We start from the raw sequence: 26,473 nt of genomic DNA, 5'->3' as shown, positions 1-26,473 counted from the left end.
ATTTGAGTATGACTGAGTCAATAGAATAAGGTAACCATGCCTAAAAGGAAACTGTAGCTGAGAAAAAGCAAGTCTGATAAGGATCCAAATAATTTTAAAAGCTGGCAAAACCAGTGCCTGATTAGGAAGACAACAAGAAGCTGATAGACAATAGCTTTGACCTCATCTTTTCGAGGACAGGCTGGACTATTCCGTTTTTAAGGACCTCAAATTTATGACTGATCAAGAGATAGTTAAAGAGCAATGACATTTAACAGTTTCTCATTCTTGCACCGCATTCTGAGTTAACAGTCCATGGTCACTCTATGTTTTATAGGTTACACAAGGAGAGTCTGATGAGATTTTTACAGAGCATCAGTTATGCAATATGTAGGTATGAGACACTGCAGGATTAAAAGCTAATACAGATAACAAAACCCAACTGCTTTTGTATGTTAGTGGTCAAGCCACAACTCATTTTTAGAGGTGCTCACCGCACACTTCACAAATGTTGCCTGGCTCTGCTAGACACATTTCTTTAGGATTGCTCTACACCTCACTGCAGGAGAGCAGGGCTCTACTTCTAAGCCAGACCGCATCTTTAGATTGGACAATAAATCCTCTAACTCTTTGCCCCCAACTCTTTACAGAAGTCTGTTAATTGCATTCATCAAGAGAATATTCTCTTCCTAGGGGACAGTGTTAATACTGTACCTGCTGACCCAGATGGTCTGTGCAGAGGAATGGCAGTCACCTGCCTCAGACATCACTACTCTAAAGCTCAACAATCATGCAGCTTTCTGCTGTTGGGGTAAAATCTGCCACAAGGAAGTTTCCTACAACACAGCTATATCCAGGAGAGCAATCTCAGAGATCTACCAATCCAACCACACAGAAATGCTATCAGGGAGCCAAAAAGCACAAATATGTCCAATAACACAAAAAGGACATAGTCATGGAAGCCAATTTCATTAAGGACTGCAAACCACCAAGGTGGAAATAAACCACTTGCTGATGAAGCCTACGAGCTCCAGAACAGCAGAAGCTGCAAGGGCATGCATGTGGGAAACACCACTAGAGACCTGCTTTGTTCTCCTGCTCTCTGCAAGCAGCTGCTATGGATCACAGTCAGAAATAGGATACAACTGCAAGGACCTTCTGACTGAACCCCACTATTGCCCTTCTTATATAAATCCTATTTATTCAGGCCCCCCCAAATCCCTTCATATTATAATCTCAAAATGCTTTACAGCCAAGTCATGTGCCTGGGTGAGCCATGCCTGTTAGCATTCAGCATACAGAAAGATTCTGCTCATAGAATGATTCTTCATTTAAATCAAGTGCATGTATCAGCTCAATAGGATGAAGAAACACAAAGTCTGTCCTCTACCTAAATCATCCTTTCAGTATGTACCTGGGAAGGAGAATTACTCTGTCTCATTCTCTCAGTGGTTGCATCACAGTCTCAATGAGCAGGCAGCATCACCCCACCTCTCTGTCACATCCTGACACCACACAGCACCACAGGTCGGGTCAAAGTGGCAGTGCCAGTAAGATACTGCATTGTTTACAAGCAGTACACCACTGCCATGGTAACATTAGTATTTAAAAGAAAACTATATAAAACAGTACCATGTGAATATTAAGAACCAATGACAACTCCAATCTACTGTAGTGACTGATAGAAGACTTTTGCTTTGCTCAGTCTCCTCTTACTGTACTTCTGCCTCCATCTCTGCTCTTCTCAGCACTGGTATGATAATAACCCAACACGTTATCTCAGCAACACCAAGGTGCCTCACTAATAGCAAAAGCTGCAACAAGAAGTCTGCCTATTGGGCATGAACAGCTTGGCTGAGAGTCAGTGATGTGTACAAAGGGGGTTTATGCTTCCTGGTCTCTCAAAATCAATCTTAATACTTCTTATAATAGTTATAATAAAATATACAGTATTCTTATTATATATACTTTCTTAAAAGTACTTAGTTCTATAATACTTTTTCTGTTACAAGCACCATAAATACACAACAGATTTCACTTTTTTTTACTGATTTGGGTATTTGCCCAAATTAGTTATAATTATTTTACCCAAATAGAAAAAAATGAGCCAAGTTTCAGATCAGCAGAATCTGATCCCATTTATACCAAGATACTCATTTCACACTCTTACATTTATTTAAAAGATTTCTCTCTAGCTGAGACAACGACCCCATATCCACCACCACACTGGCCAGAGGTATAGCTGTCCCCAGCACAGCCCCCAGCACAGTCACTGTTCATGCCTTTGCCTGCAAACTTGGCCTTAGTGCCACTGCATGAAGAGCTGAGTGTATCTTGCCAGCTGCACTGCAAGCCAGACATTAAGTGATGAATTGGGAGGCCATGGGTGTTTCAGCCTAAATCAATGTTTCTAAGCTCATCACACAAATGACATTCAATGAATCCCTTCAAACAGAGATATTTTAGCTTGTCCCGCATAGAAGCAAACTGGGGGGGGGTTTGTTACTCACCAGCTGGGCCACTCTCTGCCTCTCTTCATCAGTACTGTTCCTTTCCTGCTGCAGGACAGTATTCAAGGCTTCACTGGCTGCTTCTCTTTCTCTTTTGGCCAGCTGGAGCAACTCCTCTTGCACCAGTGCCTGTTCCTGCTCATACCTGTGTGAGCAGCAAGGGCAAACAGAGAGAAGGTGATCAGCAGACTTCTTGGCAAAAGGGCCATGGCTCAGCAGGGACTATCTCTGCCCAGAGCTGAAACACAAATTCATAATCTGACACCAAGCCTGCTCACAGCCCCTTCATTAACAGCAGGAATTCCAAAGCCCAAAAAAATTTAAAACATGAACTGCAGCTTCAGTGAGGTACAGCTCTGGCAATAGTAGACTTATCATATAAGCTTGTATTTCAGTTACATTTATATCTATGAAGTCTTGAATTATTATTATTATTATTATTATTATTATCATTGTTCTAAGGTAATAATAATAATACAAAGTAGTTAACTAAATAAATAGATATTGCTTTGGAAAAGATCAAGGGACTCAAATAAAAGGAAAGAACAGGAAAAGACCAATCTTTATGGCATCTTTAAGAATGCAAACACATATCAGGCCAGCAGTTTTATAACAGAAAGCTCCTGATTAGCACAGAAGTGAAATTTTCACTGCCCTGCAATCCCTAGAACTAGGAAAAGATTGCTGTGGTTCTGACAGAGAGGACAGTTTTCTTCTGCATTTTTTCTCCTTACCCCCATTTTTCCAGGTATTTCTAGCTTAACAAATTAAAATACTCTTAGATGAAAAATCCATAGCACTCTACTTCTGCCTGACAGGCATAACGTCCAGCCTAGAAAAAGGAGGAGGAATGAAATCACATCCATAAGATGTGTCTGATTATTTTACATGTAAACTGAATCAAACCCATTACTATACTGGAGATTCAAAAATCTCTAAGGGAATTATCAAGCACTTAGGATTCCTCCATTTGCCCCAGCAAAATCAACTGTATTACAGTTTATGTTCTATTGGTCTTGCAATGCACATCACACACAAGTTTTCTGCAGCTACCTACTCCTTACATCCATCCTCCATGTTTTTCCAAACACCATTCCAATTGCCCACAGCTCCCTTGACTGCCCCTTTAGGCTGAAGAGAGGCTTCCCTAAAAACATATGTTCCGTGACCTTAACCGAAAATGATTTCACAGGGGACTCTCAGGCACTAAAACACAGTCAGTGTTCTTGGGCAGAAGCAAAACATACATGTATAGTCCACAAGGAATTAAACTATTGTCTTTTTCAAGAGCTTCACCTCACCTCCTGTACAGTTCCTGCTCTGCAGCAGACTTCTGACCAGAGTCACCTGACATTGGGGGCTGGATTCCTAAAAGAAAAATAGAAGCCTGTGACAACTATACTACAAAAAACAAACCTTCATCACACCATTAACTATCTGAGCAGAATTTCATATGTGAGAATTATCCCAACAAGAGAAAAGAAAAAAAAATACACTCTGAAAGTCTCAAGAAAATTTAATTTTGATAGCTGGAGTTTGAACTAATGAAATAAAGAGACAGTGCTGTAATTACAATTCCTAGTGTAGTCCCTGTGCATAAAAGGGAGACAACAAGGCAGCTTGCCAGAAATGAAAGATAAAATAATTCTGCCTTGCTTATTGCATATTCATCTGAAATCCTAGAAAAATTCACAAAGTGATAAAAGTTCATTAAAGTATCCATGAAGGGTAATAATCCAAAGCTGGAGAAGAAAATTACCCAGCAAAACAAGTTGTCTTGCTTTTGGTCATGCAGTAAAAGAATTAAAACCATAGCATTCCAACAACTCTGACTGCCAGAAGCCACAACTACCTTGCAGAAACAAGAAGAGGACACCACAGGACAGTGACATCTATGGCAGTCAATGATTCCAATACCTACACACATTAAAATGTTGCAGGATAATCAAAGAGCTCCTCTCACAAGATTGAAAAACACAGGCATACCATTTAACAGTATCTGTACTACTGAGAGGTGTGTCAAATCAGCCAGTACACCTGAGAGGGACTAACAGTACCTGTAGGAAACCTGGGTTTCCCATCTGCAGCTGGTGAAGATGGAGCTGTGCCACTGGATGAACGGGGCCATCTCTGGTTGTCCCTTTTACTTTGAGGAGATTCTTTCATTCGGTTCACCACATCTTCAGAAAGCTGAAATACATGTACAGGGGAAAGAAATTACAAGCTCCCCATTTGTTAATTTCCATGTTATTGCAAGCCTATTGCCAATTACCTCATTTTCAGTGCCACAGTCCTTCAAAGCCAGGAGGTCAACATCTGTACATTTGCTTCACATTAAAAAAAAAAAACATATCCTATCAGTACAGTAAGTGATAAAACTTCCCATCTACTGATCCTGGAGGCTTCACTGGGCAACCACAATTAATCTTCCAAAAGTACTATGAATTTGGAGAATACTGCCAAACAATCCAACCCCTTGAGCAGGGACATATTTACCAGAAGTGGAAGGAAAGGAACTAAGCCAATTTTAAGTCCATCCATTCTTCTTCCTCCATGCTTGATAATCCAGCTCAGTATGGCAGAAGTACTACAAACCATACAGCAGAGAACAACTGCACAGTCTCCTGCAGGGTTTTTGCATTCTCACTCCTTTACTTGGTACAAACTCATGGAAAACAAAGAAAAGTTAACTAGAGGTTTTCTGGCAATTCAGTCCAAGGTGCTTCTCACAGCACTGTTAAGGCTGACTCCTCCTTCCTCCTCCCAAGGTCAGAGGATCTGTGCTCACTGTTCTGGCTCCAGAACAAAATAAAATGAGGCTGTGTCCTCACCTAGGCTGGTCACAGATGTATGTTCAGCTGTTCCCAATTTAACAGTATTTTCAGTATCTATGTTAGATGCTGTTATTATGCAAAACTCCTGTTCATGGGAGCAGGTTTTTACAGACACAAATCTGCAAAAAGCCAGACTCAGTTACGGGCAGGCTCAGTGGAACCACTTTCATACACACAGATAGAAAGCAAACAAACAACATCCTTGGCACTAAGGATGGGAATGAGTATTTTGTTTCACATAACAAATAAACAAAAAGATGGAAAAATAAAAACACTTCAAGAAGTCAAACAGAAAGGTCCACAAAGGCCAGAGCTCATTTCACCTAATCAGCTGTCATGAGATGTGCATGGCATCTTCATCTCGAGCTCCATAAACAAACCACTTACAAAGAACCCACATTTTTCTGTAGTTGAAATCAGCTGGGTGCTGATGGAGCAGGTAATTGAATTAAAGTACCAGAACAAATTAGGCCTATGGCAGGTGAGGGTCCCCACCTGTATCCTGTTAAATCAGGCAAGAACAACTTTACCTCCATCAAATACTAAAATGTAGTTAATTTACACCACCTGACCAGCCAAAATTAGATGAAAAATAAGTAACCCCAGCAAAATACACCCTGCAAGCTCATTTCAGACAAATCTTAGGGGAAAACCTGATGGAAGTGTGAAGACGCAACAGCAATGAAAATGACAGTAGTAATAATAAATAAAATAAACATTTTTTAAAAACCTCAAACCCTAAATAACTTATAAAAAATACGAAAGAGTAACCTCGATGGGTTGGAAAATATGTTTCTTAATGGTACCATCACCAGCGCTTGTTTTCCCAACACGTACACGTGGATGCCCCATCAGAGCTCAAGAAGCCGCTGCCCCCCCTGGCCCCCCGCATCCCATCAGCTCCCAGCGTCCCGCACGCTCCGCACCGGCGCCCTGCGGGACTCCCGGGACCATTCCCAAGGGCAGAGAGGTTTCCCTTTGGATGCCCTCGGAACTGCTTGGGAAGCACCGGGCAGGGGCAAGATGGGGATATTAAGCAGCGAGAAGGGGAAATGGGGTTGAGATAAGGACGGGGAGACCTCGGGCTGAGCCACGCTCGGGCACTCAGCCTCTTTCCCAACCCCAGCCACCCCATCCCCTCTCCCAGCTTTTCCTCCTTCAACCTTCCAGCTTACCCCCTCCTCCTCCTCGCTGCTTTTCCCCACCCCGCCCTGTCCCACATGTCCCCTCCAGCAGCCATTCCTCAGCCCGGCTCCCCGCCCCCGTAGCCTCCATCCCCGCACCCCGGGGACGCCTCACCCTGATGCCCTGCAGCACCCGCACTCGCTCCCGCTCATCCAGCCCGAAGGACACCTTCCCGCCGCTCTGCCTGCTCTCGCTGCCCCCCATGCCGCCGGGGCGGGGGCTGGGGACGCCTCTCCCCGCCGCACCCCCCACGCACACTGCCCGGAGCGCCCCTCCCTTTCCGCCGCCTGCCAACATACCCGATCCCCATTGGCGGACGCTCCCGAAGCAGCCAATAGCGCGGCACGGTGCTGGCGGGGGGGCTGCGGGGCATGCTGGGGGCTGTAGGCTGGCGGGGGAGCGGGCGGCCTGAGCCGGCCCCGGGAAAGCTGCGTTACCGGGGAAGTCAGCTCGTCACCCCGCACCCTGCCACGTGCCCACGGCGGGTCCAAACCCTCTGCGGGCTCGGGTTGTGGCCCTTGTCCTCGGGAGATTTCCTCCTCCCCTCCTGCACCGAGGGCTGTGCCCATCCTTCAGCACCTTCCTGCTGACCCCCCCCTTCTTCTGCCATGCACCCCCTTTCTTTACTGGGTTACGATTATGGGAGGAGAACCAAAGCACGTGTTACCGCCCGGAAAACAAGCCAGGAAGGCTGAGCTGCGAGATGGAAGAGGACTCAGGGGCTGAGAACCCCCATGGGTCTCCTGGACATTCCCCCTCCCCAGTGTCAAAACAGCCGGGTGGGTGCAGCCAAGAGAAGGCATCGCCCTCACCCCAACCACGAATCCCTTGTCCACCTCCAAACCTGCCAGCTCACATTTCCCAGGTGTTTAAAAACTAAATTACAGCCCGCAGCTTCCAAGTCAATTTCACAGCAGGCGCTCTCTGGGAAGAATTCACCTCTTCTCCGACCCTTTCAGCCACCCCGTTCCACAGCAAGACCCACAAACCAGTTTTAACTGGAAAGTGATAATCTTTCCCTGCTGCTAAATGTGGCAACCAGAGCTTTGGCTCCACAGTTTGTATACCCAAAAAGCTCTTATTCACCTCGGGTGTCCTGAGATGGTTTCACCTGCAACCATTGCCCCTCCAGGCTGGGGAGTCCTTAACCATGTAATTACTCCTCCAGAAGCCTTCTTGTAACTGATAATTCTTGTCATCCTTCCTTAAGCCTTTTTCAAGTTTAACTCCCACATGGTTCCAGCCATCACTTGCAAAGATCAAGGAGGAAGAGTGGGCAAAGACAAACAAAGGTGCAAGCCATACCTCCAGCCATGCTTCCCTGTGATCTCTGAGACCCTGAGGGTGCCCAACAACCTGCAGCCCCCTGATGCAGGTAACAGTACAAGAGCTGTACAGAAGCTTAAAACAACTCTTCATTTACAGGATCAGAGGATGCTGAAGTTAACTCCAGTGGTAGCATCTCCTAGGGCAACCCCCAGCTTTCTGCAGGGAACCTGGAAGGAGCTGTATAAAAATTTAATACATAATGATAGGATCCCAAGGTAGAGACAAAGCTCACCCCACTCCCCCATCCTCTACGTCCCCAACAAAGAGAACCTGATGAGTGCTGATTACAGCCAGGACACTTACCTGTTACTCAGCAGCTATCATGTCCTCCCTGCAGCCCGGAAACTGATCCTGACACACAGAATGCATTTCAAAACCCCAAACAGGAAATAAGCAAGAATCAATTTCAGCTTCGACATAAGCCTTCTCCCAAGTGACCTCCAGCAGAGAGCCCTGATGCTAGGCATGCCTGGAACAGAAAGGTTTAGTTACAAAGAGTAGGGTCAAACACTTCACTGACATTATTTAGGTCTGGATACCACTCTCTGCATTTATTTGCTGTCCAAGTAATATCTTTCCAAGAAGAAAAAAAATTCATCTCTGGCAGAAAGACACATTTTTCCATTATCTGCCAGATTTGTTCAGGGCTTTGAAAAAAATTCCTCCATTTGAGAAAGAAAGTATGACCATTTATGCCAAACTTAATTTTATTTCTTTATTTTACAAACAAAAATATACACTTAGTCTATATTTTCTCTCTTTGCATCCCCCCACACACGTAACACACTTGTGCTCAAGGACCATTTTGAATATGGCCCAAAGCATTATATATACATAAAAATACAACAGGAGGAAGGTCAGTCCATGACCCAGCACAGAAGCTCCTCAGCAGCAAAACATGGGGCACTCCAGACATACTGGAGCCCTGCCAGCAAAGGACAGGATGGACACAGTGACCACCTCTACTCAGGTGATCCTTCAGCACTGAATTCATCTGATAAAAAGGCAAATTCCTAACCTGCCCTTCACATCACCAGGGAGGGCAGATAAGTCCTCTGGATCAGGGTGCTGACAGTAAGCAAATACTCCTTGGGATGGGAGAGCAGTTGCTACTTTATTTCTTAACTGCTTTAAGAGCTTAATATGTCTTGGCTCTGCCCAAGGCCCACCAGCTCCAGGGAAGCTTTGCACTTTCTAACAGCAGCTTGGGTTCAGTGTTGTGAGCAGCATTAGAAGCAGCAGCAGCAAGACAAATCAGGCAGCACATCATCCATCCCTGTTAGAACAGACAAGCAAGCAAGCATGGCTCAGGCTGATTCACAGCAAGTGATGGGAGGTGCATGGAACACTTCTCTAACATGGCAAGGGCTGACATGGCCACTTGCCAGCTCAGCCCTTCCACAGTCACCGGGTAGAAGGGAAATGTTAAACACTGTTGACCCACAACAGACAATTCATCACTGGCACATGGACTAAGAGACTTTTCTCATTAAGAGTAAATTTAAAAAAAAAAAAAAAAGAAAAAAAGGGGGTGCTGCTTTCAAGGGGCCAGTGCTACTTCAAGGTCTGCAGCCCAAAGTCCACAGACAGAAGAAAGGCTGCATTCCTCATTAACAAAAATAGGTAAGCAAAGAGCCTGCATAGTTTTGGCAACCAACATGGACTTTGTGTTCTTACCTAAACTTTATTTCCTTGTGGTGGGAAGACCTGGTGGCAAATGCTTTCCCCTATCTGCTTGTGATCCAAACTAACACCCCCGTGCTGCACCCTGCATGATGATTTCACAGAAACCCTCACCTCAGTATTCTTCAGTAATAACAGTGAATTGGGGCAGGAGATTCACACAGTCCCCAGACATTTCAAATTCCCTCCTTCTACAATCTCTCATGGAAAGTTGATATTGCTTATAGCAGATCACACCCCAAAGTTAAAGGAATACAACTCTTCATCTTTGGAGAGCACAGTATATACCCAGAAACCAGCCTGATGCAGCTTTCAGCTGAACAGTCCCTGGATGTGAACATGGTGTCTTGAAACTGCTTGCCAGACAGCTTAGACAACAGTAGTCCCTTTTCCAGCATGGAAGAGGTTGATAAGAAGTTCCAGATAGTCTTTACAGGAACCACACTCCACATGCACATAAGTATTTTCAATGCATTGAGCCATAAAATCTCAGAACCAGCAGAAGTCTGGGAATATGAACTGCAACACAAGAGAACACTACCAGAGAAACTTGCCTCCCAACTTAGAACACCAGCCAGCTTGATTCTAGCACACCTATGGCATTTTAGAGTTTCCAGTCACTAAATACTGACAGCTCAGACTCATCGTGGGCTTCTGCTCTGCCTCAAGCTCCTCAGTATCTCTGGAGCCTTCATCTGCAGAACCAGCTTCCTCCTTAACAGCACTCTCCAGGACCCTGTCAGAGCCATGAAGCAAGGTGCAGATCCAAAATGCACCTACTTCAGACGTTTTATTCCCAAAACTTGGCCCTGAGTCAGTGTTGTTACCTAGATTTCCCTGTCAGCTCAGCTGCACAGTGGTACAGCCTACAGACTGTTTTACAGCTACTTCAGCTCAGCTAGGCAGCAGCACTGTCTGGCCTTCTGTCTCCCTATTTTTCAGTCAGTTCACATCCATGCTGCTAGCTATTGGCCCCCCAGAATGCTCCCAGGGCACAAAGAGCAGTTCATTCCTCTTCATCCCTCTCTCTTCTCCTTCCCACACACTCAAAACACTCATTTTAAAGCCTAGCAACTGCAATTCATTATTTTCATCAGTAGTAGCTGCAACCAGAGAGGAGCCCAGCTGACCAGCTCCCCTCTTCATACACTGCTATCACCACCTATGCTATTGCATGACAAGACCCAAGCAGCCATGCTGCTTGAAAAAGCCCAGGAAGACCATCTTTGGCCTCAACCACCAAACTATCTCAATATATATGTACAATACAGCAGTCAAATCACCGCCCCCTTCCCTAAACGCCATTCCCCTAACTGGCAGACAAGTGCTTTCAGTCACTGAAAAGGAAGAGGGCCTGTCTTCTGGGTCATATTCACATCTGGGACACAGAGGATCAGGAAGGTTCAGTGTTTATAGGTTTATGACCAAAAAGGTTCTACACTGTTCTCAGGCAGCGATAGAAAATGTTCTTTCTGACAGGATTTCAGCTGCCAGCTTAATCCCACAAGAGGCTTCAGAAATCCCAAGGAAGAGAGGAAAGCCATGGCAGATAGCCAAGGACAGATTTCCAACAGACATCCTAACAGCTGTGGTATCAGGAGGTTTGGAAGGAAAGGACTGAGGCAGTGTGTGAAGTGGGTAGCCCTGCCTTAGGCATTGATGGCTTTCCAGCGGTCACTGTCTGTGCTGTTGATGCTGCCCACGTGATAGGGCATGGAGGCCACATCATCCAGGTAGGCTGTGGTGTCAATCTGAGTGCTTGAGTAGAACCCAGAATCCAGTCCTTCCTTCTTGGCAACAGCATAAGGGTGGGGTAGGTGCACATCCACATCCTCAGGCTCATCCACCTGGCATTTGTAGGAGAAGAGGATCTTCGGTTCAGACCTGGAGTGATTAAAGATATAAAACACAGGCTTAAGCAGTGGAGTATCATAGCAACTTATCCTGAGCTGAAACTCAGCATCACTAAGAAATTGTGTAATCAGATCAGAAAAACTCTTTCCATCCTGAAATACACTGAGCAGAGTAACTGCCATAAAGTAGCACTAAAAGTAGCTTTGGACCAAGTCACCCAAGAGGGATAAAAATGTCAGGATCCTGACTACAGTATGGGAAAGGTGTTCTCACAGAGGCAGACCTTGATATTTTAGGAGCACTTCATATTGTTAGTAATTTCAAAACCTGTTCCTTGCTTCTGGACAATAAATCCTAAAGCCTACACTAAAATATTCTACCAAGTTGCGTTTCCCCTGAGTGGCCACACGGCGGCAACCCCGACGCAGTAATCACACTCCCGACACGAGGAGTGCTCAGCCAAAGTTCCCTAACCCCTAGATCCTTCCTACAAACCTGTCCCAAAACCCACCCAGGAGACCATTTAACCTTCCAGGACTTCAGCTCTCACTAACCGTTTTGTTAACTTCAGAGGAGAAACTTTGGACTCAGCACAGTGCAGGCCCTGAAGAAGCAATCCTCTTAAATGTTTGAGAGGACCACAGCTGTCAGCTCTACTGTGCATACAAAGGAGTCTTGAACAGAACTCACATAAGGAAAAATTCAAAGCCAGGAATTAAGAATTGGTTCCTAATTGGCATTGTAGTTGCTGCCTTTATTCTGCAAACGGGGAGAACTTGGGTGCAAAACAATTACATTACAATATAAAACCTCAACTCCTGTTGTTGGCTACTCACCCAAAGAAGCCTTTCAGGAAAGCCACGTAGATGAGAGGTGCAAAGAAGCTGAAGTAAAGGAACGTGGTAACATCAACACAGCTGTCAACAGCAAAAAGGAACATGAAGAAATTCAGCACTTAAGCACCATGAAGCTGGATAACACCCATCTTGTCCCCCATGAATGATCCACTTTCCCCTCCATGTCCAAGCAGAGGACAAGAAAAGTCTTGTGCTAAACAAATTGAAACCAATGCAAAGAGACATTGCCATCAACACATGTCACTGCTCCTAGGCACTTGGGGGGAACCATGCCAAGACCCTAGCTCTGACCAGGAGCAGTCTTGGTGATCCCAAATTTCATGTGCAGAAGTGCCACTGATCCCTACAGAATGAAATTCCAGGTAAGTATAAGTGCATCTCCATGGCATTTCTAGCAGCATAATTCCTCCCTTATTCACTATGAAGCCCAAGCCAGTGGCCAGGTATCTGTGGCTTCAAACTATTACTTACTCATATCCTTTAGACCCCTGCAGAGCATGCAGCTCCACAGTCATCCCCACAGTAAGTTTCCTGACCAGAGGTATTTTGGCACTAAACAGAACTAAGAGTTTTATTCAGCACCAGTTTGTTGTCTTGGGAGGGGCAGTGCTGAGGTACATTCAAATGCAACATAAGAAACTGAGCTGCAGACCCCTCCCCAGCATACATACCACAGTCCTTCTATGATATCCACACAGAGGAGGGCACTGCCAAGGCCCTGCAACAGGTTCAGCAGTGCCAGGATTCCAGCATACACATAGAAACTCTTCCTGGCTGTGGGAAAGACAAATACAGACAAAGCTCAACCTCAAGCACCAGCCCAGTGCAGATCTGTTTGATGGAGATGGCAAACCCAACAGAAGCATCTGAGCATCTCAGCTCCTAAAGAACTCCTGAAGAATTAAGGCTGTTTTCCTGCCCCATGCTGGTGGATTGATGCAGGTACAGAGGACTAAGCCATATCCTCCTGCATGTGTATATACACACAAGATAGTACAGCACAGAACTGCCCAGGAGACCTGGAGAGGAACAGCAGGGTATGTTGGGACAGCAGGCAGATTGGGGCCAGGAACCACCTACTTGTGGCATGTGCCACACATATATCCTCTCCCTCAGGCACACAAACATATATGGCAACACTACTAAAGAGAGAACAGCCCAGTGTAAACATCTTAGTAATAGCTTCTCTCCCTACTCAAGTACTGCTGATATTCTACAACAAAAAGAGAAAAGCATCTTAATAAAGTAAATGCCCAGATAAAAACTAAAGCAATTCCCAATTAACCTCTCTTCCAAGGGACAACCAGCATGTACACTTGAACACCACACACCCATTTTAAAGGAAGCTATTATGAAGAAGCTGTATCTTATGGCTCTCTGAACATTATATCTTTACATTACATCTGTATCATTAATTGAGCAGTAAATATTGTTTTCTAAATGTAATTGTTTAGCTACAGAAATAGCAATGTAATTGCTCTTACTCTGCTCACCAAAAGCCACAACTTACTGTTTCCCAAGGATAACTTACCAGCCCTTTGCCATGTATCTGCATTCCACGATAATGGGATGTATCTGCAGCACAACCAGTTACAGGCATCTCTTACTCCCACCTATGTTTTATCCTGCCACTGTCTCTGTCTACACTAGGGAACACACTACAGTGACTTACAGGGCAAAGAAATCCGGTCTTTCAGAGGAGTTTTTGGAAGAATCACCACCAAGGAATAGACCTGTTGAAACAAAGAACTAACTGTACCACAGCTGCTTGGCAACTGAGTTCAACAATCCTTGCAGGAATGGTGTCTTGTCATGTATTCCCTAGATACAGTGAGACAGAAACACAGACCCCCTGATATTAAACCTTGTGGAAGCCTCACACCTCACTCCCATCAGCACACAAGGGTTGCTCACTGAGAAACAAGGGAGTGAGTACAGAACATCTGAGTTCAGCTGGAATTCAGCTGCCACAGCTCACACCACTCCCATCACACTTAATGCTTCAGCTTCCCTGCCCCATAAGAAGCATCAATGCTGCCCTGGAGCAGGCAGGAGGGGAACAGAGGCTTTATACACAGATCATCCTCTGTGCCCCTTTTAGAAAACTGCAAAGAAGCTATCAGAGTGCAGGACACATGCCCAGTACTTACCAGAAAGAAGAAACAGGAGCTGGCAAGCCAGAAGTGTCTGCCTCCATGGCCATAGATATTGAAGTCTTCTGCTGAGAGATGGGAATCAGGGTACAGGATTTCCAGGGTGCCCTAGAAGTAGAGTGGCACCAACAGGGTTCTGTTACAGGCAGCATCCTCACTAGAAGGGTTGTCTGGACAAAGGAGACTAAAGAAATTCAGAGAACAGCTGCCCCTGCCACCTAAAACCCAGCCATTGCTCTGCTTAGACCAAGTTAGGCTCACACATGAGAAGAGGAAGAAACTGAAAAAGTGAGGGGGAAAAAATGGCAGAAATCTGGATCTGAAGGAAACCAGCACCAATGACATTGCACAAGAGAGACTGAATGAAGGGACAGGGGATGTAAGCAGTTGTCTGAAATAGACTAAGAGTTCTATTTTTACTTCCATCTCTGAAGTAGACTTTTCCTGCTGAAACACGCAGAATATAAAAGTCCAAGCTTGTTCAAGAGTTGGGAAAGGACAGTTGAATTCCTGAAAAATGGTATGAACAGAAGCTACCAGGCAGACAATGGAGAGAGAAAAGTGCTTGTAAGCACTACTGAACCCAGATATAGTTCAGACACTTGATATTTAATGATGCTCCTCCAGCTTTATCATGTGGTAACCATCAGCTCACTGCCTCTAGCAAGCAAGAGCCTGGTCACACAACAAAGATCTCTCTGTTATTCTGGCACTGCCACAGGAAAACACAGGACTGACCACTTACATACCAAGAAGAATAAATCCAGACACATACTGCATTGTTCAGAGAGATGGAGGCACAGCTAATAAACTGAGCTAGCAAGCCAGCTGCTAGTCTGAAGGGAAGCACGATTTCCCAGCTCTCAGTCAGAAGACAAGAGGCCCACTGAACTGCTCTTATCTGGCAAGCACACCTCAGGTCTCAGTCTTGTTTTCATGAGCCTTGAGGCTAGATTCAGAACTTGTGGCTCAGATGTAAAAAAACCTCTCACTCCTGTTCCAAGATTCACTAAGCAAGGCAACCCATCTAAACCTCCAACTCATTTCTTGACCTTGGCTGAGACATTCATACCATAAAGGACAGAAATACCATCTGGGGATCCTTGGACGTTGCCACAAAGCACCCAGACTTCCCTCAAAACCACATCTGAAGAGCAAATCTGGCACTTCCCAGACAGTTCCCACACCTCACTACCTACCTCGAAGCAAAATCCTCTCTTTCACAAAAACTGATTCTTGTGCTCCAAGGTACTCACCTGGGTGACAGAATATGCCAGAGACAGCACTGTAGTGATTGCCAGAACACGTTTCACACTTGACTTGCTCTCCAGGTGACCTGAATTGAGGAATACAGAGATGATTCAGGATGTGATCCCAGACCTGGTAAAAATCATTTCCTTCCAAAAATCAATACCTGATAACATTTGTACTTTCAGAGGCCTTCAAAGAAAGGTTAAAGCTCAATTAACCACTAGAAACTGATTCCCTGTTTGAAGAGTCAAGCCTTTCACAGACAAGTTTTAGCTTGCTTTCTTCCTGACCACACTAACAGACAAAGCAAGAAAGTAATTTCACTGGGATTTAAAAAAAAAAAAAAAGTCAGGAATGACTCCAGTCCACTGAAATGCTGTAAAGTTTCTTCTCAGGAAAAAAAAAGTTGATGGGAGACCAGCTCAGAGCAGGGGAAAAGGGCTTACATAGCTCCAAAAGAGCTTTCTTCAGAGAAATGTGCACTGAAATATGCTGGAGCAGCAGAAGCTCCTCCCACACTTAATCATTCTACAAGCTCACTAGAGATCAAAGAGCACCCAGATGTCCCACTGGCAGATGTAACAGAGATGCCTACCAACCCCTTCCCTCTGCCTCTGAGCCACAGGAGGAAGTGCTCCAAAAGCACTTGTACAACAAAACAAACAAAATATCAGTTACAGACTGCAAGTACAGTTAAGGTGTTTGAATGAAGCCAGGATGGAGTCAAACCAAGGAGAGAATAGAGACTCCAAATGGGACCATCTTAAATAAAGTGGGGTTGAAGCAAAGATGAAACTGTTGCTCTTTGCCAAGTCATCTGCTCCTACCCTTATACTCCTCTCACCACATGCATGCAGAACAAACAAAACACAAATGCTGAAATTGCACAAGCCATAGATATGTAAATATAATCAGGCTTTCAGCCATTTCTAACTAAAACTGCCCAATTTATTCTTTGTCTTTATTCTAGAGCTCCTTTGCTTTATGGAATCAGCATCTCTGCAAGCTTACAGATGCAGCCTCTGTGGAAAGAAAGGGAACAGGAAACATTCAAAACACTCAAAAACCTCCTGACACGTACCAAAGGCAAGGCCTAGAATCACCACACTCAGTTCAATCGCCAGAAGGAAGAACCTTGTGATCTCCCACAGGATCTGAGGGATAACAGAAATCAGACAAACATGATTAGATGCAGCCAGTGAAAAGTTGATAGAGCAAAACTCCACTCTGCTCCAGCCTCTGAATGGAGCAGTCACTTCTACAAACGTTCCTCATGCTTTGTAGGGATGCTAATTCTATACTTGTTCCAAGCCCTGCCTATGCCTGTGAAAGAGAATAGTTGTGTGGGCACAAGCAAATAGCATCCTTACAGACAGAGGAAGTAGGCATGGTTTGCCACCCCTGAGGATCTGTTCTTTCTGCTGTACTCCCAAGGAACACAAACCCGAGACAACTTGGAAAGTATCTTAACTCTTAAAGCAGTAGATACTGTAGTACAGTTATGACTGAACAAGCTCATTATTCTGCACTCCCCAAAGCTCCTTGTCCCTAAATCTATAGTATCTGCAGTTCGAAAGCTCCCCCAATTCCAGCTTGTCATTTTCACTCCCATGTTTAATGAAGTGAAAAAAAGAAAGCAGGTGAGGCACCTTTCCACATAGTCGTGCAATAAATCAGTGCTAAGCCCAGAACAAAACCCCAGATTCTGTTTTATTAATAATTTTCCTCTGAACACTGAATGGCAATCTCTTGCAGATTCACAATATTTTAAAAAGCCTTTGATGAGACACTTATAATCTCAGAGAATACACAAATACACTGTGTTTGTGTAAATTTATAAAAGAAACATAATAAACATAATAAACACATAGAACAGGTGTTTACAGAAAAACTGACTATGTCTTACTGAATGGCTTCCCAGCAGGGTGCAGTTTGCAGCAGAGCTGAAGAAAAGCACCTTCTCACCTCTTCACCATTATTCAAAACCCTGGACCTACATCTATTCAACAGCTGAATGAAAATGCTGCAAGCAGCAAGCCAGGTACAACAAGCAGTGCCTGACAATGCTTTGATAGGTAACACTAAAGGGAAAAACAAAAGCAACGTGCTGGTGCCAGAGAACAAACCAGAAGACCTGTACTCTGCAGGTGGCTCTTCCTCCTCTAACAGCTCAAGAGCTACAGAGCTTTTTGTTTTAGGTAATATTCTGCTACAAGACAAATTACTCCAAAGGAACAGCACGTCCAAAGCTATTTCCTGTTTGCTAAGGGCTCGTCCTGTGTTCAGAGTGGCTGCAAGGACATTCAGATACCAGTCTCAAAGGGAAATTCAGTACTATTTGCTTACAATACAAAAGAATTAAATATTTTTCAGAGTCCCTCTGATACTGCAAGAGTGTCAAAGCCCAGGTTTTGACTACCCACTATAGGTATCTGAATGTTTAGCTCTTGCAAGGCAGAATCATTCCATCCCTACAACAGGAAAGTTTTGCTGTCGCTATTTGTGCATCTATTTTAGGAAGCCCATTGTTTTACAGCCCTGGATGTTGTGGTCATTTAGATACAGCAATCAGAACAGGATTCCATAGTAGACATAGCTGTGAGTACTGAAAAAAAACCATTCTTCTCTAAAATCAGTGTTGCACCTACCTTATCAGCAACTGTGGCAGCATCAGAGGCACTCACAGTCATGGAAACAACAGCACGGGCAATACCAACTAAAGCCACCACAAATACCTACACAAGAAGACACCAAGAGTGAGCTCATGGCAAAAGGCACAGACACAGTAGCAACCAGAAACCTTTTTGGAATACCATTTCCAAGTCAACTTTAAAGTATGATAATGTCTACGGAGGATCTCCTGTAGTAGATTGGAGTTAATTTTCCAAAGGAGATTCCTAAACCATGTTATATGTAGGAGTACTGGCTTTGGATTTAGGAAGGAACAAATTTCTTCAGCTGAGACTGAACAGCTCTGAAGAGGTCTGAACAACATATTCACAAGCTGTCTTCCTACCCTTCAGTCACTGGAACAGAGGAAGAGAGAAACCAAGCAAAAGACAAATCCCTCCAAATGACAGGATCAAGTGCTTGGTATGAGTGAATCAACCAATCATATCAGGTAACAGAAGCCACTCAATACCAACTACTACACTTCAGATCTGTGATAAAACTGAAATCTGCAGTTCTCTCACTCAACACTGGCAACACTCAGGAATGCAGAGGCAAAGTCAGCTGCAGCCAACAACTTTAAAACATCTTCCTCTGCTGCACAGTGCAGCACTGGTACCCAAGTCAGCTCATGTACCAGTTAAGCATGACAGCACAGAGCTCAGCAAGGTTAATTTCAACAACTCCTGTGCTGTCAGAACCACACAATGCAATTAAGAGCTCAGCTGGATATATAAGCCCTCTGTGCAGACACTGTGCAGACTTACGCTTTAAGAGAGCAGATTTTTCCAGATAAAGTTCTCCAAGTCACAGGCTAATTCTAATGGTGCTGGTATGAGACAGATAACTACCAGAGAACACAGAATCCAAGCTGGTTCTAAAGTGGCTGAAGAATGGAGATGACCAATAAGCCACCTAGAGCAGAACGTTTCCTCCTTACAAAAAGACAGGATGCAAATGCCATGAAAGAATCATACAACATTCCTCCTGGGGTGAAAAACTCCAGAACAAAACACTGACAAAAAGATAATGGTCCCTGAACATAATGGTGCTCTGAAACAGCAACAACCCTTTTTGCTTCCCCTGTAGAGACTTCACAATCTATTAACTTTAAATAACTGACTCCCCAAAAAAGCTTTCCTTCAAGACATAAAATTGTTGTTTAAAGGGAAATACTCACAGAACACACTCACATCCTCATTACCCAACAACATGCTCTAGAACATCAAACTGAGTGAAAGCATTTCCCTCTAATGCTGTTTCATCACTTTCTGCTTCTCACTACATTTTGAAAAGTCAACAACATACAGTCAGTTCACTATTTTTCTTTCCTTTGGTTTCTCAGGAGTTTTGCTTTACCAAGCCTTTGGCATGAAATTCTTCTTGAGTCATGTGCATTACTGGAAGCATAGAGGAAGATTTAAACCAAGCTGGAAATGGCTAGTAACATTTTTTAAAGTTTGCAGCATTTCTGTGTATACCTGGTCATCCAAACTGTGCACAAGCACAGTGCCCACACACCAGGCCTGAAAGAACAACATCTCCCACCAAAGATTCAGTTGAGGCTGCCAGCCCAGATTTGGTTTTGATGCTTCTTGGGTTTTGCCACATCAGTACCCGTGTGCAGCCCAAAGAAGGGTGCCTCCCACCTAACCCAATTCAAACACACATTTACTTTTACAACCTGTACTAGTCCTACTGAGGAGAGCAAGCACATTATGCTATGCACTGAGGCAAGACAGGACCTCAAGAAGCACCTACAAAACTTATGAATAAGATTTTTTTTTTAATTCAGGTCCTTAGCTGCATTTACCATGCCCTGTGAGCAGTTAGAAGGTATGATGTTCATAGGTGACACCACCTTAATGTGCTCAAAAGTTGCCTGTGCCTTTTGAAACTGAAGAGAGCAGAACAGACAAGACATTAGATCTTTGAGAACTCTATCTGTACTCCCTGTATATTCTGTTACCACCTAAAGAATTATCAAGAACATGATCACATTAGCACTTTGATACAATGGCAAAGAAACCAACAGGGTTGGGGTTCTAGATTCCCAGAACCACATCACCACCAATAATTTCACACACATTATTATCCAGTGTTGCACTGTCATTGCCTCAGTGAAAAGCTGGTTTTGCATCACATGCTACTTACTGCAAGGAGGAAGGAAAGTCTAAGATACCAGATTACAAGACAAGAAAGTAACTAAAGAAAAAGGAAAACAAAATTTTAAAATAACCATAGGGAACAAAATCTACTGAAATCCAGCACCCTGTGGAAAGCAGAATTCAGACAGTAAAAAAAAAAAATCTTTGCCTATATCTTAGAGTACACCTTTAACTAAAAATCATGTTTATCCCTGCAAGATCTATTCTAGGCATTCTCTCCACTAGTTCAGTGATATCATATGTGAGTGGTAATAAAAATAACTCGCCCACTAGTTCAAAAACACAGAGCAATACTCACCAGGATGTAGAATGTAGTGAAGATTGGGCTGGAAGTCACACGGATTTTGGCCCTGGCAGAGGGAAGCTTCCAGAGCAGAAACATAAAGAAAAGCACATTGGGAACCAGCAACAGAAGATCCCAATAGCGGACTCTGCAAAAAAAAAAAAAAAAAAAAAAAAAAACCAAAACAAACAAAACCAAAAATAAAACACAAATAAAGCAGTTGTTTTCCTGCTCTTCAGGATCCAGAAGGCAAGGCACCAGCTCTAGTCCCCTCTCAACCCAACTCTGAGAAAGAAAGCTCCTTCCCCTGGCCCAGTGTCACACCATGGTCCCATTTCTTCTGTCTCACCTGGACTTCCCAATGTCTTCATAGAGCAACAACAGGCACTTGTGTGGCACAGTGATGTTTGTGTCATTGATTGCCTGTATTGTTGTGGGGGACAAAGTTGTCACATTATCCAGTGTTGTCACCAGGGCAGTTGAATGTGTGATATTGTCAGACATGGAGAGGCTCATCACAGGCATCATGGAGTGGAACATCCTGCCTTCCCTCTGGTCCAGGTCAAACACAGTACAAGACAAGTCCAGCAGAGACAAAAAGGAACATAAAATTAGTTGAGTCAGAGGTAAAGCACATCCCCTGCCATTAGGCCCCTGCTTCCTGCTTGTTACAGCAAATTATCATCATCTGAAAGACTGTGTTACACAACAAACTGCCACCTGCCCTTCCTCCACACATGGCCATTAGGGTGGACAGTACAAAACCACAACCTTGTATCAGAGCAACAAATACCTCCAAAACAGTGTAATTATACACTGGGTTAAAATTGTGATTTTTTTTTTTTGAGCTTTGACTCAAGACTCATTAGCAATACTTTGAACCAATGAATGGAGCACAAAAACTCTGCTGTTCCAAAATATGAATTATCATTCTAGCTCCCAAGATGAAGAAGTTACAATCAGTGATTTGATTTCAACTCCTGCAATAAAAAAAAAAAAAATAACGAAGGAACCTACTTAAAACCTGCAAATGTTATCAACCCCATTGTCTGAGAGCAGGGAGACCTCCATACATGTTTACCCAGAGGGACTGTACTGGCTTTTTATCTTCTCAAACCTACACTGGCAAAAGCCAATATATGGCATTTTTCTTTTACCCCTCCATAAGGCACGAGAGCTACTCTGATTCTTATACCTCTCCTGCCCCTCAGAAAGAAGATAAGACAACTTCCCATCCCCTTGATGAAACTTTTATGTACTGCCTTTCCAGTGAGAACAGTCACATCTTTTCTACCATCTATCCCTCCCTCAGGACTTACACTGCTGTGGTATTAACTGTCCCTCTGGAAATTAAAGGGAAACTCTGCTCTGTCATCCTTAAAACTCCACGTTTCATGTCCTTGTCAGTGGCTTTGGCAGACACCACACCTGCAGGAGTTTGTCCCTCCATTCGTTCTACAATCACCCTGGAAGCTGAAGTGGATTATGACACACAGTACTTCAGATCAGTATTTAGTAAATACTAGAGTTCTGCCCTGATTTACATCACTAAACCTGCTCTTGATTCAATGTTACCACCCTGTGCAAATCTTCTCCTTTTCCCACTCCAAAACCACAACCCTCATGGTTAAGGCACTCGATTTCCTACCAGATGAATGCAAACACAAGCTCCTATCATCTCTCCCAGCACTCCTCAAAGAAAGGTTCACAGATGACCCACAAATTCAACAAAAAAAAGTCTCTATCAGCTGGCATCTTAAAGATGCAAGTTGGCAGAGACTGCACTCCAGCAGTCTGGGTGCTATAGCTGATCCAGGATTCATCTCCAAAAGATCTCCCTGTTTGACTTTAGCCCTGGCTGGCAGGGCAAACACTGACAGCCTCCAGGACAGGACTCAGAGGGTATCTTCCCTGTGAGTTTCTGGGTGGTGACTCCCAAGTTGAAAAGAATCAGCACAGCCCTGTATCATCTGTTGTGCTTTTAGAGCTCAGCAGCACCTTCCCCACAAGCTGCTGAGACTGCCAGCCACAGCCTCTTTTCTCTTCAGAGGCTGAGACTCTTCTCAGGTTTTCTGAGGGGTGAGGGGATCACCCCACACTGAGCTAACAAACCTTCCCTTTGATTCATCCGTGCTGGCAGACACTCCCTGAGCAGGAACCTTTCCTTTGGGACTGCTGCATGGTGTGCTGCACACAAGAAGTCACACTAAATAAACACACACAGACCTGGAAAGATCAACTTTGTGCTGAGATGGCAAAATCTGTGCCAAAAACATCCTAGTTTTTCAGTAGACGATCTGGGAAACAACCTTCATATCCCAGACTCCTCCCTCTCTTCCCTCCAGCTTCTCACTTCTCTGAACTAACACCACTGAGAATGATTTTGTGTTAACAATTTTGCTCCATTCTCTTCCTCCGAAACACTTCTGCATCTCAGTAGATGCAACAAGTATGCTCACATTTGCCAACACAGAAAAAATCTACCTAATTTTTTAAAAAGCTGGGAAAGAGCAGAGAAAAAACTCACAGAGCACAGGCAGAGTAACATCATCAACTACAAACCATCACAACCTCCTAGTATCTTCTCTGGGACAAAGAATTCAACCTGCCTGTTATTGAAAAGCACTCAAGTAAAAAGCTGCAAGAGAACTACATGGGAAAAACATCTTCCTTATAAAAAGGACAAACACACAACATTCTTTTTCCCCATAAGCCACCACTATCACAGAACAGCAGTGAGCTGCAGATAAGGAGAGGAGTTCACCATATTGAACAGAGCTCCGGGCACAAGGCTCCAAAGGGCACAGCAGAATCAAGCTTACCTCTCAGCCAGGCTGCTGGGTACAGCCTGCTATGAGTATCCTATTCTTCCTCCCAAGATGGAGTACACACAAAGCAGAGCAACAGAATGTCCAACATGATAAGAAAGGACAGGCAAAGCCATCAGCCAGACAGCACGATCCCCATGCTTTTCCAATAGCTGGGGCCTACAGCAAGGATTCCTTGCTTTCCTCCAGCAAAAATTCCATCACAATGGGACCAAGCACTGATGGCAAGGATCCGGAGAGGCTTCGTCATCCCCAGCAAGACTGCTTCTTGCAGCACACTTTCCAAACCCCTGCCCTGTCTAGTCCAAAATAAATCCAGTCAGCTGAACAAATCCAAGAGATCACTCACCACACCCTGCTTCTGCAGAGCCCTTCACTTCAGCCAGCCCAGCCTGCACCATGGGGGTAAAATCACCCCACAGCCACACAAAAGGAAACACAGTCCCACAGTCCTGGTCTCTTCTTCTTCTTCTAGCAGGCAGCTCTATTCTCCATACACAAGAAAACAAAATAAAAGGGTCTTCCACACTACAGCTGCAGACAAGCTGACTTAGTGGAGACCTATTTGTCTGTCCAGGCACTGGACTCTCCAGGTGAATTCAGATCAAGAACGTCCACATGACTCACAGGCTGCTGTGACAGGGTGCTGGGGAAGGCTCAGCTGCACCTCCAGTGAACAGGATTGCCTCTCACCAAGGGGGTGTTGCTTCTTGAGTCAACATCTTAAGTGTATCAGAGCTCAGTGAAATTCCAGCTCAAGTCACTGGCAATTCTCTGTGCTCTCAAAGCCCAATCACAGAAAGGTGAACTACACACTAAATTACACAGCTCTACTAAAAAAAAAAAAAAAAATTACAAATTTCTTCCTTTCTGAGAACAATATTAGAAAATCTTGCAAATACAGCCCATATTAGGATTAAGACTGCTCCTTAAAACACTGTAACTGTGCAAGGAAGATAGGCACTGCCAGATCCCTGCCTAAATACAACTGGCACTTCAACAGCTTAAAAAAAAAAGATATCTAATACAAACAACTTTTTTTCTTCTCTTCCTTTTTAAGACAGCTCTTCAAATATCACTCCTGGTCATAGCAGTTGTATTTTGCATTTCAGAACTCCCAGGACAGGGATTTTCCACCAGTGCCCAAGGACCTCTCTTTTCTCCAGGTTCCATTTTCACATCTTGTTGTTTCTTAACACGAGCTTAACAGCAATGCTAAAACCAACCAAAGCAAAACACCAAAACCAGAATTATCAACAACACTCCAAAACCTTTAGGGAATCCCAGCCCGGGAATTACGTCTTTTGATAAGTAAGTCTCCTAAACTCCTCGTTTTGTTTCAGTTTCTTTTCCTCTGGAAGGCAGATGCACAGAGAGCAAGCAAGAAAGCGGCAAGCGGAGCAAAGCAACAGCACCCGGTCGTGTTATTCTACACCGGCAAGAACCAATACCGAGTGCAAAGGCTGCCTGAGGGACCCAGGAGGCTGCAGAAACTCTTCACCTGCTTTCCACCCTTTAAAATGGGCAAAAGTGCCTCTGGGGGCTCCCGCCGTAGGAGAGCTCAGAGGCTGCGCAGGGAGCCAGAGCCGCCTGCCAGGGACCCGTGAAGTGTTTGCAAAGGGCAGGAACCGAGGGAGCACCGAGGTCGACCCAGGCCACCGATCACCTCCGAGATGGCACCGCCTGCGACCCAGGAACCGCAGCGCCCCCAGCACCGAGCGTTTTACCCTGCTGGACTCCCCGCAATTCGCGGAATAAAGGCAGTGGGGGGGGGGGGGCGAGGAGCGGGCCCAGCGGCTCCGCTCAGGCTCCGCTCTCACCCGGGGCCGATGCCGCGGCCCCGCCGCTCCCCTCAGAGGGCCACGACCCCCGCCGCAGCCAGGCCGTGCCAGTGGGGGTGGCCCTGCCGTCGGAGGTTGAAGAACCCCGGCGTCCCCCCCCACCGTAAGTCCCCTCCCGGTGCCAGCCCCGCTCCTACCCGCCGCGGCCCGGCCTCCCCAGCGGCAGCGCTCAGTCCCGGGGGCACAGCCCCGCCATGCCAGGCCCCGGCCCGCCGCTCCCCTCAGCCACGGAGCGTCGCTAAAGAGCGGCCCAAGCAAAGCGCCGCACCGAGAGACGGGGAGACGGCTACGGCAGGCAGACGGCTTTTCGGTTGGGAACAGCAGAGATATTGAGAGAGAATCCCCGGCAGGGAGCCCCTTGGGCCAATCAGAGACGCGGTGGAAAGAAGAGCGGCCAAAGAGGCCAAAACAAATAGCGGTGTCAGCCAATGGGAAGGGGCGGGAGGCGGGACCTCAGGGGTGGGGCCGCCGCTATTTAAGGGCACTTGGGGCGTAGAGACACCCACGGGTCAGGGGCAACGGTGGGGCGCGGAGCCTCAGAGCCTGCTCTGAAACGGGTGGGAGGAACAAACCTTTCCGCAGGAGCCTGGGTGCCAGGTCACTCGTGTGCTGCATGGTGAGGGCACAGGGGTCGCTGGTGTGGAAGAGGTACTGGCTGTAAAGCAGGAGAGTTAATAATTTTCTTCCATGGACTGGATCCAGTAGTCAAGTTCCTGCAGGAGAGAATGATTAACATGCAGCTTGTAAGGAACGTTTGAAGCTGACAGAGCTAACCAAACCTAACAGTTTGGGTTTTCACAAGAAAGCTACAAGAAAACTCGATAATTGGCAGGATTTTGATGTGTAAATATCAGGCAGGGAGAAGATCTGCTTCACAGAGTAAGAAGAGAATAACTGGGACAAATGAGCCAAGATTCAAAAAGGAAACTGAAGGAAATAACTGGCTAAATATCAGGGGGTCACTCTGGGCAGTGAGCACTGTCTGACTGCTTCAGGGAGTTGTTGGTCATGCCAGGCATGGCAAGGGGCAGGAGGGTAAGCTCTGGTA

At 45.2% G+C, this 26,473-nt stretch overlaps 2 protein-coding genes across 10 annotated transcripts in view; both read right to left on the bottom strand.

Annotated features, from left to right (window-relative positions):
- Positions 1 to 6,787, bottom strand: part of CHCHD6 (coiled-coil-helix-coiled-coil-helix domain containing 6) — a 108,455-nt gene extending 101,668 nt beyond the window's left edge. The window contains exons 1-4 of one of the 2 annotated variants that reach the window (XM_071755991.1): positions 6,623 to 6,787; positions 4,547 to 4,679; positions 3,791 to 3,857; positions 2,490 to 2,634 (exon numbers count right to left, since the gene is read on the bottom strand). In XM_071755991.1, the coding sequence (XP_071612092.1) occupies positions 2,490 to 2,634; positions 3,791 to 3,857; positions 4,547 to 4,679; positions 6,623 to 6,712 (435 nt within the window). In that variant the 5' untranslated portion in view covers positions 6,713 to 6,787. The remainder of the gene's footprint in view (positions 1 to 2,489; positions 2,635 to 3,790; positions 3,858 to 4,546; positions 4,680 to 6,622) is intronic. The other variant, XM_071755993.1, reaches the window with a different exon arrangement.
- Positions 6,788 to 8,526: 1,739 nt separating this feature from the next.
- TPRA1 (transmembrane protein adipocyte associated 1) lies at positions 8,527 to 25,747 on the bottom strand. Of its 8 annotated transcripts, XM_071755984.1 has the most exons (12): positions 25,563 to 25,702; positions 24,617 to 24,799; positions 21,106 to 21,308; positions 20,772 to 20,904; positions 18,284 to 18,370; positions 16,717 to 16,789; positions 15,641 to 15,720; positions 14,382 to 14,492; positions 13,904 to 13,964; positions 12,903 to 13,005; positions 12,211 to 12,291; positions 8,527 to 11,404 (listed from the first exon to the last, which is right to left on the bottom strand). In XM_071755984.1, the coding sequence occupies exons 3-12, from the start codon at positions 21,294 to 21,296 to the stop codon at positions 11,170 to 11,172; spliced, it is 1,155 nt and encodes a 384-aa protein (XP_071612085.1). In that variant the 5' UTR covers positions 21,297 to 21,308; positions 24,617 to 24,799; positions 25,563 to 25,702; the 3' UTR covers positions 8,527 to 11,169. The 8 variants fall into 8 exon arrangements, with proteins under 8 accessions (XP_071612085.1, XP_071612084.1, XP_071612088.1 ...); XM_071755983.1 differs by lacking the exon at positions 24,617 to 24,799 and having other exon boundaries at positions 25,563 to 25,747; XM_071755987.1 differs by lacking the exon at positions 24,617 to 24,799 and having other exon boundaries at positions 25,694 to 25,742.
- Positions 25,748 to 26,473: the final 726 nt, after the last annotated feature.

The sequence above is a fragment of the Heliangelus exortis genome, chromosome 12, assembly GCF_036169615.1.
Source record: "Heliangelus exortis chromosome 12, bHelExo1.hap1, whole genome shotgun sequence".
NCBI lineage: Eukaryota > Metazoa > Chordata > Aves > Apodiformes > Trochilidae > Heliangelus > Heliangelus exortis.
Note: the sequence above shows the minus strand (reverse complement) of the source record. Positions and strands in the feature narration are given on the sequence as shown.

Bases quoted from the DNA above. Each gene is read 5' to 3' on its own strand.
- TPRA1 (XM_071755983.1), bottom strand. From the start codon at position 21,296: ATGTTCCACTCCATGATGCCTGTGATGAGCCTCTCCATGTCTGACAAT. The intron at 14,493-15,640 runs GTGAGTACCTTG...CTCTACTTCTAG, and splicing joins TGGCATATTCTGTCACCCAG to GGCACCCTGGAAATCCTGTA. The intron at 13,965-14,381 runs GTAAGTACTGGG...TTGTTTCAACAG, and splicing joins GCTCCTGTTTCTTCTTTCTG to GTCTATTCCTTGGTGGTGAT.